This window comes from Gobius niger, assembly GCF_951799975.1.
Source record: "Gobius niger genome assembly, chromosome: 1".
Classification (NCBI taxonomy): Eukaryota; Metazoa; Chordata; class Actinopteri; order Gobiiformes; family Gobiidae; genus Gobius; species Gobius niger.
The window spans coordinates 62,760,744-62,775,055 of record NC_136852.1 but is presented as its reverse complement, the minus strand read 5'-3'; the positions used below and the strand labels follow the sequence as shown (position 1 = coordinate 62,775,055).

The following is a 14,312-nucleotide window of genomic DNA, read 5'->3' as shown; positions in this document are numbered from 1 at the left end:
CACAGTAAACTGCACTGGACACAATTGACAACTGTATATAACCACATGGCCAGTACTTGAGCTTTCACTAAATATGCTACTACTACTACTACTATTACTACTACTACTACTACTATGTAATAATAGTAACAATAATAATAATAATAATAATAATAATAATAATAACAAAAACATTGTTACATGTCATGTTTGCAACCCCTTTTCATATTTAATATTATAAATTATTATATTTATTTCACTGTTTAATATTTATGGTGTTTACTTTGATTAAAAAAAAAGTTTGAACTTTTGTTATTATACACTTATTGTAATAAAGTCACCTTGAACAAATAGTGACATTTCTTTTTTTTTTAACCATATGTTCTCCTTTGATGTCTGTTCATAAACATAACATAAAACCTGTGTCAAACCTGGGTAGGTCTAAGGTCACCATAGTCTATCTTCCTCACTTGAACTTCCTGGAATGATTGCATCAATTTTACTCATCTGCGCTTGTCAAATACAAGGATGTTGTGGTTAGACACAGGCAAAGCTACGACAGATGACTCGAAAAGAAATCTATGAATAGCAGAAAATAAAAAATATGAACAAATTTTAAATCTTGACATTGAGTGCTAATTCAGATTTGAATTAATGTGCTGAACGACATTAAACGGATTGAAGGTCATTTGTTAATTCACTTCTTTTTCCAAAAAGGATATGTAATTTACAGATAAGCTTATCTCAACCTCTTCCCACAAGTGATGCATCAATATAAACGCATTGCATTCTGAGTATTCATCCATTCATTCAGAATGACTTTCACCGCAGGTGCCTAAGTTTTTTAGTGTACAATTGGTTTTCATTGCTCGGTTCACTCATGTTTTATTTGCTCTGAGTTTACAGGTTTCCTGGAAATGGTTTTGCTCTGGTTCATGATCATGTTGCAAGTTTTGGACGCAAGACGCACAATGAAAATTGTAGAGACCGGTTCATCTTGCAAAGCCAAACAATTGACCTCTTTGACCAAACGCCAAGTGGAAATCACTTCAACTTTATTTGTAAGTACTTTTAACAAAAATATAATTTAAATATTTCATATTTAAATGTAGGGTCACGATGTACTTGACACTACCCTTGATACATTGTACCTACCAAATTTAGCACAATATACTGTGCTTTGTAACAATCTATAATACCTTGTACCATTGCAGTACCATAATGTGTATTAGTTGAGGTTTAGGCTTTTGGTCAAATTACAGTGTGTACCAATATTGCATGTACAACATAGGTACAAGTTATTACAGATTGTTACTTATTGCGCTAAATTTAGTAGGTAGCCTACAGTGTAAACTAGTGTATTAGTGTAAAAATAAAGTTTCCTAATATACAAACAAACAAATGAGTGTTTTGATGGCAGTACAAATTAATAATGTATTTTAATATTCATATTCATTAGGGATTTTCAAATACACTCTGTGTTTTTGTGAACTGTTTGCAGAATGAAGCCAATGGCAAGCACCTTGGAACCTGGCCGCCTGGTTTCCCAGCGCTGACTGTGGAGCCGAACTCCCCTATTTTAGTGGACAGAGTGCAGTGCAGTCTGCTGTTCTTAGCCCATAGTCTGGAGAAAATTCTAGAAGACCAAAGAGATAATAACCCTGAAGATGTGGCCCTTCACAGGGCACTGAAGGAGTCCATCTCCAGAGTGGGGCTGCTCTCAGCCTGTCTGCGGGGCGTCCAAGGGGGGAAGTGTTCCTCTCCTCCAGTGCCACCGGAGATGCCCCAGAACACGTTTGGGAAGAAGCAGTGGAGCCATACTCTGCTGACTTCAGCCACACACTACCTGCACTGGCTGCAGGACAAGCTCCCACCACACAGTGTGAAGAAAAACTGGAGAGTCAATATTAAGCAAAAAGCCATCAGAGCAAAATACCAAGCGTTTATTGAAGGCATTGGATATCTTCTGTAAAAAGATACATTTAAGTGTTTTATTTATTTTTATTTTTATAAGAATTATAAACATTGTTAATATGCAGTTGTGATAAGCTTTCTTCCCAATAAAACTGTGTCTTTGTTCTGTTTTGACATCAATCCCAAGTGATAGTAATTAATCAACATGCCAAATTAGATGGCCTTCTAATACATTTCCTAATTATGCCAGTTTGTTTTCTCAGCCTTCACAATGATTAATTGTTTTGCACTGGCTTTCTGTCCCCTGTGAGCCTGTGTGTTGCCTGAGGTAAAGATAAAATCACCTTAAAAGAAGTCAGTGCTTAGGAGTCCAATTACTGTACATTAGTGAAGCAGTGGACAGATGGACAGCACAGGCTACTGAGATAAGTCTGTCAGGCTTCCATCAGTGAGATATGGGAGAACAACTGCACTGCAACAAAGATTAATGTTGGCCACAATCCTTCAAATTAACTAATCAATTACAATTTTATTAAATTCTAATTTCAGGCAAAAACAAAACAAAACAGTGTTGTCTATCGACTTGAACTTTTAATTCTGAATTGACCACTTCCTGTTGAATTTTGGCAAACATTTTTTTTTCATTTAGATAACAAAATGTGAACTTACTGAATATGAATAATACTGAATATATTTGTTTTGTTTATTTGTATTATGTGAAAACAGCTATCTGCACCATGTCATTTTCAAATTAAATAATTTTAATAAACATGCACAAAAAAAAAACACACACACATACTTTGTTTTACAATTAAAAAGCACAGAAAATCAATGTCCTTTTCAACGTCATGAAATGAGCTGATGAATGTCTGAGCTGCCAGTAAAGGTCATCATGGATGAATACGAAAATGTTGACGCACTTATGAAGTGTAAATAATAGAAACACACACCATCACCACCATTTAAAGTCCATTTAAAAGTCCTCATATTAGCAGCCGACTTGTTGAATCAGAGATCAGGGTCTGAGCAGTGGGTTGAAAGCCTCCGACTGCAGTTTCATACTTCATAATGAACCAGGGATTAGAGAGACTATCTCATATGGGAAGCAGTTCTGGTGGACTCTCCCCATAGCAATACTTGGCTTGAGGGTTTCGATAGGTGTTCTCATGTTGGACACTCTGCAAAAAAACATCAAATGTTTGCATGACATTATCTATGGTTTAATTTAAGCAATTTGCAATTGTCATGTTACAATATACATAGGGGCCGGAATTATTTGTGTTAAATCTTCTACAAAGTAAAACAGTAGTAATGTGAATCATCATAATAATTAAGCAGTTTGCAATATTTTAACCTAAACTGATTGAAAAAAAAAAAGAAAGCACAATTTGCGTTTTCAAAAGTTATGAACCAATTGAAAAAAAGCATGAGCATTGCTGCCCTCTCCTGTCCTGACAGAATTTTAATGCAGCCTGATTCATAAGCATGATGTCATTTTTGTACTGCAATACATTACTATAATATGTTGTCTTCTTTTACTTTCAGAACAACCTGAAAGGCCAAACAACACACATTATATCACAAAAAGATATATTGTCTCTGCCCTAAAAAAAATAGTACATCCCCAATGCCAGACTGTTTTTGTAGTGGTTCTCAACCTGAGTGCCCTTGAGGTTATTTAAGGAGGTTGCCAGATCTTATGAGGCATTTTTTTAAATGTAGTTTAAATGGGAAGCATGCTCTGAGGGAATTTCAACAACTGCTAATGTTAGATTGTGGGTCGCTACTAAAAAGGTTGAGAACCACAGGTTTCATAGATGACAGATTTGATTATTTGCACTAGTACCACTATGGTTATTGAACACTCAATATATGAATTTCGTTTGACACATACTTGTGAAGATGTCCTACATTTGGCCAGGCATAATTCAAAATGATCCTCTACAGCTGTGAAGAGATTATGAAAACCCTCTGCTGCTCGATTCAAGAAGTGTTCAAGCAGAGGTTGCTGTTGAACAGAACATAGATAAGGATTAGGAAGTAGTGAGTAGTGTTTGTATCAGTGGAGTGTTTAAAAGGTGCCTATCGTGTTATGATCTGTGTGTGCAATGTGCAAACACAGTGTAATATGCAACATATGTCATGAACCCTGGATCGTACGATAAACACCAGCGATGCAGTAGATTACCTTATCAGGCTGAAGGCAGCAAGACACGCAATACTCATATATGCTGCAACAGCCGTTGGCGAGGCAGCTTTTGCAAATGTGCTGCCTGGAGCTGGGAGCATTGACATTACAGCACCCATTGACCAGCAAATCTTTTCGCTCACAAACATAACCTGCAAGAAAAGGTGCATATGGAGTAAAGTATGCTGCAACATGTTACACGCAAATCCTCAGTGATGAATACCAGGTTTATACACACCAAGTTCATCTGTGAGCAATACTTTGCCCTGAATTGAATTTCTGCACTGACTGATCTGTCGGCTGCTGTTCCCCAGGTTGAAACGGACTTTCCATGGGATGCGGTGATCTGAATCTCTGACTTCCAATAGAGTACGGTCTCTTATAGTCCTCTCCTCCTAAGGGGCGAGAACACAATCAAAGCAACCATGTTTAATATGCAGCCTTGGCCAATTCTATTAACTTACCTGTTTAAATGTGCTGGTAAGAAAATAGATAAGAGACAACCCGAAAACCACCCCTAGCACCCAACGCTTCCTCAGTAGGCGTCGCAGCACCATCATATCATGACCTTTGGGGACAGGGTGCTCCTAACCTCTCCTCACCTCTAGTGGGGGTTAAACTTGAGGTACGAGGCGATTTAAGAACAGTGTAAGCACAATCGCATAAAATCGATATATTATTTATAAACAAGGGAGATGTCCACGTTTGGCGCAGCTCTGCAGGTGTCCTTTTAACTAGCCCATGATAAAGGCTGCAGACCAATCATAAAATGATGGGTTTGTGAATTGTACAAATTAGAAAATTTACCCTAAACCGATCATGCAAGGTCGTGGAGCAGACGCAAGAAGCATCCAGCTTTGTTAGCTTTCTGGCTAGCACATTAGCGTAGCATCACAGCTCAAGTACAATGCTCAAATGATCTCCAAGAAGTTATCGAGATATCGACTGTTGCCTCTTGAATCTAAAGCAGCCACCAAAAAACAACATCACCGGGAAAGCTGAGAAAAAAGGCAATTTTGCCGAGTGTGACAGCCTACAAGAAGCAAAACAAACGTCCATCCAAATATGTATGTGGTGTGGTGTAGAAGGAGGATTCCAATTGGTTGAACTTACGTCACGTGTTGCTGTCTACAGGAAGTGCTTTACAGGGAGACAGGATACAGCCAGGGCATCTCGGCATCCCCCAAATCATCTCCATCTGCGATGTGTTAATGGTCGGCGATAGAGAAACGATGTATTAACATATTCAGGTAAATAGATGTCACATTTCCTTCATATGCGATCATATACCAAACACGAATCTCCTGAACAGACTTTCTTTTTTGTCTGAAGGGCTGGACCATGTGACAAGTGGTGGAGTGCAATGCAGAGGAGACATAGCAGCAACACGGATGGCATGCCCTCTGAAAGGTGCATGTATTCTCAATTTTGTTGAAAAAAAAAAAAGTAGAATTAATGCTACCAAAGCTATTGATGTTTGGTGCCTTAAAATACACAGGCAATAATGTCTGAGTAGGCTCTCAGTTGTACACCTTCAAGGAAAGGTTCTTGAGTCATCTTCTGTACTCTATTGTTGAAGTGTAGAACGTATCACTTCTCATCCAAAAGGCTTCAGGCAGTGCACTAAAGGCAATAATGGTATTTTTAACACCACCATTATTTATGCACAAACTATTACAAAAACCCTTTATATAGAATCTTTTTTTTTGTCTTGGTTTGGGTATGAATTTGCTTTTATTTTTCCAAATTTCTAAAGTACAAGTAAAACATGGATCTTTGTCTTTTGCCAGGAGCCGTAGCCAAACTCTGGGGTCAGAGGGGAGTCTGGATGAGGGTGGTGTGTTTGACTGCTTAAAACCTGAATCGCCAACCTCACCCCAACCGATCTTCTCTGGCCTGGTGGGTGTTCCCTCTGGTTCTGTGTCCTCTGCCCAATTCCAGGCGGCCAGCTTAGTCCTGGGCTCTCCCCCTGACGTTTTTATCCAGATGACTGCCTCCTCCAGGGAAGAAGGGATCCCCCATCGCAGCGAGGGTGGACCTTTCCTCCCTCGCCCGCCCCAGCATCTCCACCATCCCCACCACCACCACCACCACCACTTCCACCACCAGCCCCTGCAGCACCGCACTTCCTCTCTGCTCCAACAGGCCACTACAGCAGCTGGCTCTGAGAGGCATGGCTCCAGGGAGGACTCTCAGGAGGACCAGGCCACTCCAGCTCCTGCTCTGTCTGAGCTCAAGGCGGTGGTCACCTGGCTTCAGCGGGGCTTCCCTTTCATCCTCATCTTGCTGGCCAAAGTCTGCTTTCAACATAAGCTAGGTAGTTGTTCCAAGTGTGTAACTTGTATGATGATGTCAAAAAGCCCATCTCAGACCATTTCCTTTTGTTACTAGGTATAGCTGTCTGTGTGGGTATGGCCTGCACCTTTGCTTACGCCAACTCGACTTTAAAACACCAAGTGGCATTAAGGGTAAATAAGTCTATTACACAAATCTAATATTTCTTTTTTTGCATATAAGGCTGGTCAATATACATCAGCACGATTAAATACATATTTTCTGCATGTTTTCCTTGTGTTACGCAGCCTGGAATTAGTATGCATCTTGAAAGTAATATGTATCTTTATCTTTGTTTTGTTATGCACCTTTGCGACTAGGAGCACCGTTCTCTGCTTGTTGCTTTGTGGATCCCCCTATTCCTTGCTGGAAATACAGTCTATGTCTACTACACATTCCACAATGAAGAGCTTCAGAACAGGTAGCATACGGCATGAAACACATGCTCCTCCGCCTTCTTTCATATCATTTTACTTTTGAGATTGATACTAATTTCATTAAATTTGTGAGTTGAGTCATTGCGTCATTTGTTTTCATTTTAGGATGTGTTTCTGTTCTTATCTATACGCATCCTGTGAGTATTTTGTGTGTATGTGTTTTGTTATTATTGTTTAGTTCATCATTCATCATTAGTAGTTTATTAAAGACATTTGTTAGCAGGAACAATCTATAGATATAGCACATTTTATAATCAACTGTGACATTTTCCCCTCTCTTCTAGCCTTGTATTTGCAAAACCAAACCTCAGCAGCTTTGACTTCTTCGATCTTATATGGATTGTTGGCGTCACAGACTTTGTCCTTAAGTACTTCACCATTGGCCTGAAATGTTTCATCCTGTTCCTTCCTAAGATTATCCTCGCCTTCAAATCCAGGGTAAGAAATGAATAACAAAACCCAAATGTATATAAAACACATAGTACACTTCTACAGTTTTATCCTTCATGGGAGGTTATTGTTTTATTTTGTACTAGTTTGCTTATTCGCCCAAGTATGAGCACACATTTCTAGATGCCATTGTCTTATAATTTTCTTTTTTTTCTGGTGTTGTTATGAGTAGAATAGTGTGAATGTAACAACAAGTATGAGTGCATAGTACCTCATTAGTTATTAGACAATATATATTTCTAATCTCACAAAGTCGATTGCTAATCGCAACTATCCAAAAATAAAAGTAAACACATAGCAGACATAAATCCTAATAAACTAAAAACGATACATGAAGCAGGCTAAATTTAATGACCCTAGGGTACAAAACAATTCAGGGACACAAACTCTGGTCCCTGTTGCAATCATTTTGTATCAGCACTATGATGCAGTCATACTACCAATTACTATGATGCTTTGACGTCTACAGAGCATTACTACGTGAGCTTATGAGCACAGTAGCTCGCGTAAAGCTATTTTCTCCAGGTGATATTCTATTAACTTCATAAATAATAACCTATACATTTGAATGTGTCACAAATAAAACATGTAATACTAAACTAGTGAGTCTGAATAAAGTCAAGTTTTCAAAGTGAAAGTTAATTTTCTATAGCTAATGAAAACCTCCACAGCGGGGAAAGGGCTGGAGGGTCCCAGTGTGGGACTGCTCTGTATTCATAAGGTCTCCACCAGTCGTCCTGAGGTGACAGTCGACATGGCGTTGTCTCTGAGTGCAAAGTGGAGCCCCAGGCAACGCAATATCACTACACTCACTGAGATGTGCGTAGAGCAGCGAGGGCACAGGGCTCAAAATGATTAGGATTGCATTTTCCACTGATAAACAGGAGCTATAGGCCTATCAGAACCACAGCAGCCAACAACTGAGCTCATATGCCCTCGAGGGGACAGCAAGAGTGAGGTCATCCCTCCCTGGAGCGGGACCATTACCTGTTCACTCCATTCACAACAAAAACATACACAAGTCTACTTGAATGTGTGTGATCAACTTTGACAGGAGGTTTGGTCTGTGGTCACTCAGGCCAAGCTTGCGTGGGCTGAACCATGAAGTTGTGCACTGAGTGGGTTCTTTAATACGCCAATGCATGGATATAGAATCCAGTCTGTATGTGACAGTAGGCTCCATAGTTTCATCATAGATTGTAGTGGCACTTCAGGTCATCCTTAATCAATTTGGCTGTGTTGTAGATTAGATGTTGATTAAATAAAGAAGTTAGAGTCGGTGTCCAGCATTTTTTAATTTACTTTTTATCCATAAGTAGTATTAAGTTAATTTTAAGACAAAAATGTTTACTTATGATTGGACCTTTTGACAATTTTGAATTAAAATTAAATGAAAATGACTACAAATATGCACACCAAAACATATTAAGTAGAAATCTAGGTTGTACACCAAAAAAAACAAAAAATATAAACCCCAAACCAAAGAAAATCTGATAATGATGTAAATCAAATGCATTTATGTTTAGTGTGCCAAACTTATTTAACTAAACCAACATCAAATGTAGCCTAGACATGGCCGGCAGTGGAGCTTACTTCAACTTCTTGGCCTCAGTCCAAACCTTAGATTTGACAGTTTTTGCGTGGGCATGATGTGCACAGTGGGATACGAAGCCGAGGGGACAATACGGAAGATGAATTGGCTGCTGCGAGAAAGCCATCTTCCCCTACCAACCTGGCTGCTTGCGACTCTTCGCTTCCAGTCATCAATCTCTGTCATGTACAATCCAGGAAGTCATTAAACAAGCTGGGAGGCCACAGGGTCCAACGGTGAATCAAGTTTTAACTTTTGTCCCACCAATTCACTCACATTGTAGCAGTTGAGAAGTTAATTTCTTGTGTGTGATTATGGAGGGCATGGCAGGTCCTTTTGCAGACGGTGTGTAAGCCCCGTAGGGCTTAATGTGGGCATGGGGTAGCAGGTGGAGAGAGCGGCTGCCAGTTTCCCTTGCAGTGTGGGGAAATTGCCTGTACTGCTGTGAAACTGTGGCGCTCTGGACCGTCGCCATGTTTGGGCTTGAGGCATGCTGGTTTTTTAAGCTTTTAATACCACACTGCTCTTGACCAGATAGAAAAGTGCCCTGGAGCCGTCGATCCTTTTCCTGCTTTTTGATGAGGGGATTATAAATAAATTTGTATTGTCGGTTTAGAAATTCAGTCCTTTAGTTAGTTTTGTCCACCTTGAAGAAATTGGCCAAGTCAACTGTCGCCAACCTATCATTTCACAGTGAATATCTGTTTGGATGTCACTTGAATAATTTAGAGTGTTTTTACAGGGCAAGTTCTACCTGGTGATAGAGGAGCTGAGCCAGTTGTTCCGGACTTTGGTGCCCATCCAGCTGTGGTACAAATACATCATGGGGGAAGACCCCTCCAGCAGCTACTTCCTTGGGGCCGCACTCATCATAATCTATAGCCTTTGCAAGGTATTACTGTTGGGGAAAAAGTCATCAGTGAATAGACAATTCTATCCATTCTCAACAAATTGTCTTTAAGCATTCATAAAAATATTGCAATTTCTTTCACTAATTTCGAAAGAGGATTGCGTATAATAGAGATTGAAAATCGAATGAACATAACAGTGCTGCCTTTTTCTAGTACTGTCATTTTATGAATTTTAAATACAGTACAATTACAAAAGCAGTCAGTCATTTTTTAAAAAGATATATTTTACATAAGTGTTCCTAATTTTATTCTTTTAAATAGATCAATACAAACAACAGGCAAATTTGAAACATTTCCTGTTCACGGATGTATAACGTCACAATTTATGTTTGCTTTAGATTTAGATTTATTTTATTTATTTAGATTTATTATGTTGATTTTGTAGTATTTAAAAATAAAACACATGACATTTTACCTAGATCTATGGATTCCAGATGATTCAAAAAGAGATGTTGAAATCAGGGCATTCAATTAGTCATGAATGGAAAAACTGAACACGATTTGTTTTCATACAAGTGAATCATTCAAACAAACACGTAAGACAAATCCCTAAGTTTGAAAAGTAATTTATGGTCTATTGCTGGGTTGCAGGTTCTAGAATATGATGGTGTCACCGGACCCAGCAGGGGGCAGGAGCCAGTTTTTCCTATTAACAGCATTACACTTCCACAAGTCGTAGCTAAAAAGAAAATGTATGGATTAGAAAAATGATCATTAATATCAGTCACTGGGTCCATGATCTCTCTGTACAAGACCAAAAACGTCCTCAAAGACAAAATATTTTTTCCTCTATATAATAGTATAGGCCTTTAGAATGCAGTGATGTCATCTGCAACCCAGCAATAGTTATCCATACGTATGTAATTAATGAAAACCGTACTCACTCAAGTTAATGCTGCTCTTTCATGTAGGAATTTACTTAACTATTTCTCAAAACATTGCAGCATATCTTTTCAACTGTCAAGGTTTTCTGTTTGTGTTGCAGTCTTTTGACATCTGTGGTCGTGTTTCTGCCATACGCAAGGCATTTGTGATACTTTGTGGCAGTCAGGTGAGATTTTGTTCAACTTTTCAAATTCATGATAATAAAATGTCCCTTTTTAAATGTGTCTTAATGATCATCTTTTCATCCAGAGCTACGGAGTGCGAGCGGGCAGTCAGCAGTGCAGCGAGGCTGGTGACATCTGCGCTATTTGCCAGTCTGATTTCAGAGACCCCATAGTTCTTCACTGTCAGGTAAGAACTCATTATCTACAATTGACCATGCCTTGACCTTTCTTCATTCTATGTGAACTCATATAACCTTTATTTAACTTCTTAAACCATTGAGAACCATTTCTGATTTGCAATAAAGAGCTGCATGAGTGGCATCATGACAAGTAAAAAAAAGAAGAGCAATAGCAAATAATTACAGATACAGTATGTTTAGCCATTACTTTGTTAAACTGATCTGCTCGTTCAATACTTGGCGTAATAGATCATGGAAGGTATGGAACATTCAGGGCATTGCTGGAAATAAAGCAATAAAGGATAGTTTCTGGTAAATGTACTGATTATTTTAGTGAAATTATTATTTTCATGGCGCTTTCAAGATTTTCTTCAAATCAAATTTTAACATCATTAAAAGGAAAAAGAAAAAAAAAACAGACTGATGATGTGAGAATATTCATAGATTATACGTTAAATGCCTTTGTCACAGTCTTTGTGAAAAATAGAGTCTGGATGTATTCTTTACTTATTACTTATTTAGTCATAGATTACTTTTGATTAGTCACAAAAAAATCAAGTTTGTCATTGTAGCACTATTGTTCTAACATAAACAAGCTCAGTCTAAATATGAAATATATCTTGTGAAGTCGGCAAAAACAACAGTATTTTTCTTGAGTGTATATTTTTTTACATTTGGGACTGCATGTTGTTGCAGCATGTGTTCTGTGAGGACTGCTTGTGTCTATGGTTCGACCGGGAGCGCACTTGTCCCCTCTGCAGAGCCACAGTCATTGAAACCCCGCGATGCTGGAAAGATGGCACCACCTCGGCTCACTTCCAGATCTACTAGGCTACATCAGTTCACATACAGTACAGCCTGTACCACGTGGCCTGCTGTAGGTGGTAAACAAGCAATACAGTGATGTATTTGAAACCTTGAATGCCCTTAACTAGTCAAGTGAGGTGATAATGCACAGTATCAACAGTGTAATTTTGACTTGTTTGCACCTAACTATTTAATTTTCCCACTTCATTTAGCTAATGTAATTTAGCAACCTTATGTAATAGAATTCAAACTATGAAGTAATTAAACCATTATTATGGTGTGTTCATTCATTTTGGTTCTATCCAAATAAACTGACACTTGGTCATTAACCCATCAGCCATTTTCACTTATTTTGATTTTTGTTTTTTTGTTTTTAGCATATGCAATTTTCTTTAATTAATAAGCGAGAAGATGCTGAATAGATTTAACTTATTTTTTATTTTTTATGCAAAAAACATAACAAAAAACAATATACCAGTAAATTATTTGAGAAATAAAAAGTACACCTTTGTCAGTTATTTATATCCAATGAAAACAGTCATTAAAAAAGGGAATTACAGACACTTTCACAGCATAGCTTCCTATGCACAGTTCCTTGTTTATAATGTAATAAATAAATAAATGCCACATAACACTGCATTTAGAAACAAGTTGATGCAAAAGCGCAGAAAAATGTGTTGCATTATCTCAACACTGTAGAAAACATTTATAAAACCACCCCCTCAGAATGTACATGTAGATTATTAACTGAGCATATAAAAAAGAGGACAGCATGACCGTACAAATCCCATGGCCAGCAGTGCATTGTTTACAGCTCCATGGAGCCTATATGCATCATGTGGTTGATTGGGTTTTCCCCGCTGGAAACTGATGCACTCATACCTAAGGTGAACATTCAGGCAATCTTATTAGTAAGCTTTCCTCTCCGGTACCAGGGGAACATTACATCACCGTTTTGTTGCAGGAGGACAGAGGCACGCACAGAGCAGGACCCACAGGGCGGTCTGCTTAGTAAAAGTTCAAGAGCTTCATTGTCATCAAAGTTTGTACAATGTACAATTGATTGTGCAACCAGAAACTGCCCGAGTCGAGCCTTGACTGAACATCAAGAGCGCAGCATCTTCATCCTTTTTGCTGACCGATTTGACTCCAAACTTGGATGAACTACATCTCCCATGAGCTACAGCAGACGTTTTGTAGTTTTATCGTCTGTTTGCTCCATGTCTTCCTTGGCACGCAAAGTCCTGTCTGCCAAAGACAAACACTGTATGAAGAACGGTCTTTAAAATTCAGTTCACATGCTTAAGTCTATGGCTGTAGGCTATCTTTTGTTTTAAACATATCATATTTTTTTCTATCATTTAAAGCTACAAAACAAAACATAGCACCATTCAGGCCGAAGTTGAGCATCTTTTTTTCTTTTCTTTTACATAAACCTAGAGAATAACAACAAAACCACAACAAATAAGCAAAAATAAAACCTGATAATACTAATGATAGTATAATGAATTAGCTGAGCATCTACGAGACATTCACGTTTAAGTAAAGTTTTGGTAATGTCACATAGGCTGTTGCCTTTGAAAACATTATTTAGGTCTGAACGCGCCATAAAGCCTACTCCACAATCAAAGATATTACCTAGATTTGCCTTGTGTTTGTTTTTGTTTTTAATTAAATTACAACAGGATAGCCCTGTGGTTGACGCACCTGTTGCTTCATGACCGATGCCCTACAGGTGTCGCCTCGTGAAGAGCAGAACGAGCACGGCGAAGCTCCAAACGGCGCTCCTCGCGTGACATTTCCCGCCAAACGCCACAGAGGTGTCCTCGTGTCCGCACGCGCTCTCGCCGGCCGTCCAGCTTTTTTCCATTTGGTCCCCGACTCTTCTCAAGTGGGAAGCCACTAACTGAGCCACGGAGCAGGGCGAAGGAGAGCGGGATAATGTAGAGTCACCCGACAGCAACAAAGGCTGGTCTATCGGCAGCCAGCACATCTTTTTTTAAATTGACCAACAACTCTTGTGTCTTCTTTCTTTATGGTCGCAAGGATAAATGACCCTCGTTTTAACCTCATCCAACCTTATACTGTCGCCGTCCACGCGCCCGCTCGAGCTCCCTCTCTACTGTATTATTCATTATGGTGTCACATGATGTGGGGTTTACATCATCTTCTCCCAAAAGAGAAGTGCATCGTTAACTATTGAATCTCTCCTGCCCCTTTCCTTAGTCTTTTGTTGTAGCTTTAACGTTCAGGGACATTGCGTACTTATATTTTAATGTATTATTTACGCGTCACTGGATCTTTTGAATATTTATGACAAGAGCACTTATCTATAACACAAACATATATAAAGATATTAAAAAATGGTGTGTCCGATGCATGTTTTAGTCTGGCATTCGATAACGTCCTATAATGAAACTCCTTATACCTGCGGAATTAAAGTCACGCGGAACTACATAAGAGCAGCTTGGTG

General features: G+C 38.8%; 3 protein-coding genes and 1 long non-coding RNA gene across 4 annotated transcripts; 2 read left to right on the top strand and 2 right to left on the bottom strand.

The window, feature by feature from the left end:
- The first annotated feature begins 844 nt into the window (after positions 1–844).
- Positions 845–2,447, top strand: LOC306973650 (uncharacterized protein). The gene is made up of 2 exons (XM_079570634.1): positions 845–1,040; positions 1,481–2,447. Exons 1-2 carry the CDS (start codon positions 897–899, stop codon positions 1,949–1,951), a joined length of 615 nt encoding a protein of 204 aa, XP_079426760.1. The 5' UTR covers positions 845–896; the 3' UTR covers positions 1,952–2,447.
- Positions 2,448–2,610: 163 nt separating this feature from the next.
- On the bottom strand, positions 2,611–5,163 carry spring1 (SREBF pathway regulator in golgi 1). Its single transcript, XM_079555752.1, has 5 exons — positions 4,546–5,163; positions 4,320–4,476; positions 4,082–4,233; positions 3,788–3,901; positions 2,611–3,071 (listed from the first exon to the last, which is right to left on the bottom strand). Exons 1-5 carry the CDS (start codon positions 4,639–4,641, stop codon positions 2,988–2,990), a joined length of 603 nt encoding a protein of 200 aa, XP_079411878.1. The 5' UTR covers positions 4,642–5,163; the 3' UTR covers positions 2,611–2,987.
- A 45-nt stretch (positions 5,164–5,208) lies between these two features.
- On the top strand, positions 5,209–12,144 carry rnft2 (ring finger protein, transmembrane 2). The gene is made up of 10 exons (XM_079565758.1): positions 5,209–5,331; positions 5,414–5,491; positions 5,872–6,398; positions 6,473–6,549; positions 6,736–6,836; positions 7,137–7,290; positions 9,636–9,785; positions 10,790–10,855; positions 10,939–11,040; positions 11,729–12,144. Exons 2-10 carry the CDS (start codon positions 5,445–5,447, stop codon positions 11,861–11,863), a joined length of 1,359 nt encoding a protein of 452 aa, XP_079421884.1. The 5' UTR covers positions 5,209–5,331; positions 5,414–5,444; the 3' UTR covers positions 11,864–12,144.
- A 158-nt stretch (positions 12,145–12,302) lies between these two features.
- Positions 12,303–14,169, bottom strand: LOC306974157. The gene is made up of 2 exons (XR_013793605.1): positions 13,547–14,169; positions 12,303–13,087 (listed from the first exon to the last, which is right to left on the bottom strand). It is a non-coding gene; the product is annotated as an uncharacterized lncRNA (long non-coding RNA).
- Between the last annotated feature and the right edge of the window lie 143 nt (positions 14,170–14,312).

What these genes read in the sequence shown, in the direction of transcription:
- LOC306973650 (XM_079570634.1), top strand. Translation starts at nt 897, where the DNA reads ATGGTTTTGCTCTGGTTCATGATCATGTTGCAAGTTTTGGACGCAAGA. An exon ending in AAATCACTTCAACTTTATTT is followed by an intron (nt 1,041 to 1,480) that starts GTAAGTACTTTT and finishes AACTGTTTGCAG; the next exon opens with AATGAAGCCAATGGCAAGCA.
- rnft2 (XM_079565758.1), top strand. Translation starts at nt 5,445, where the DNA reads ATGCAGAGGAGACATAGCAGCAACACGGATGGCATGCCCTCTGAAAG. An exon ending in AATGAAGAGCTTCAGAACAG is followed by an intron (nt 6,837 to 7,136) that starts GTAGCATACGGC and finishes CCTCTCTTCTAG; the next exon opens with CCTTGTATTTGCAAAACCAA. An exon ending in CCATAGTTCTTCACTGTCAG is followed by an intron (nt 11,041 to 11,728) that starts GTAAGAACTCAT and finishes ATGTTGTTGCAG; the next exon opens with CATGTGTTCTGTGAGGACTG.
- spring1 (XM_079555752.1), bottom strand. Translation starts at nt 4,641, where the DNA reads ATGATGGTGCTGCGACGCCTACTGAGGAAGCGTTGGGTGCTAGGGGTG. An exon ending in GCTGCCTTCAGCCTGATAAG is followed by an intron (nt 3,902 to 4,081) that starts GTAATCTACTGC and finishes TCTGTTCAACAG; the next exon opens with CAACCTCTGCTTGAACACTT. An exon ending in AATGTAGGACATCTTCACAA is followed by an intron (nt 3,072 to 3,787) that starts GTATGTGTCAAA and finishes GTTTTTTTGCAG; the next exon opens with AGTGTCCAACATGAGAACAC.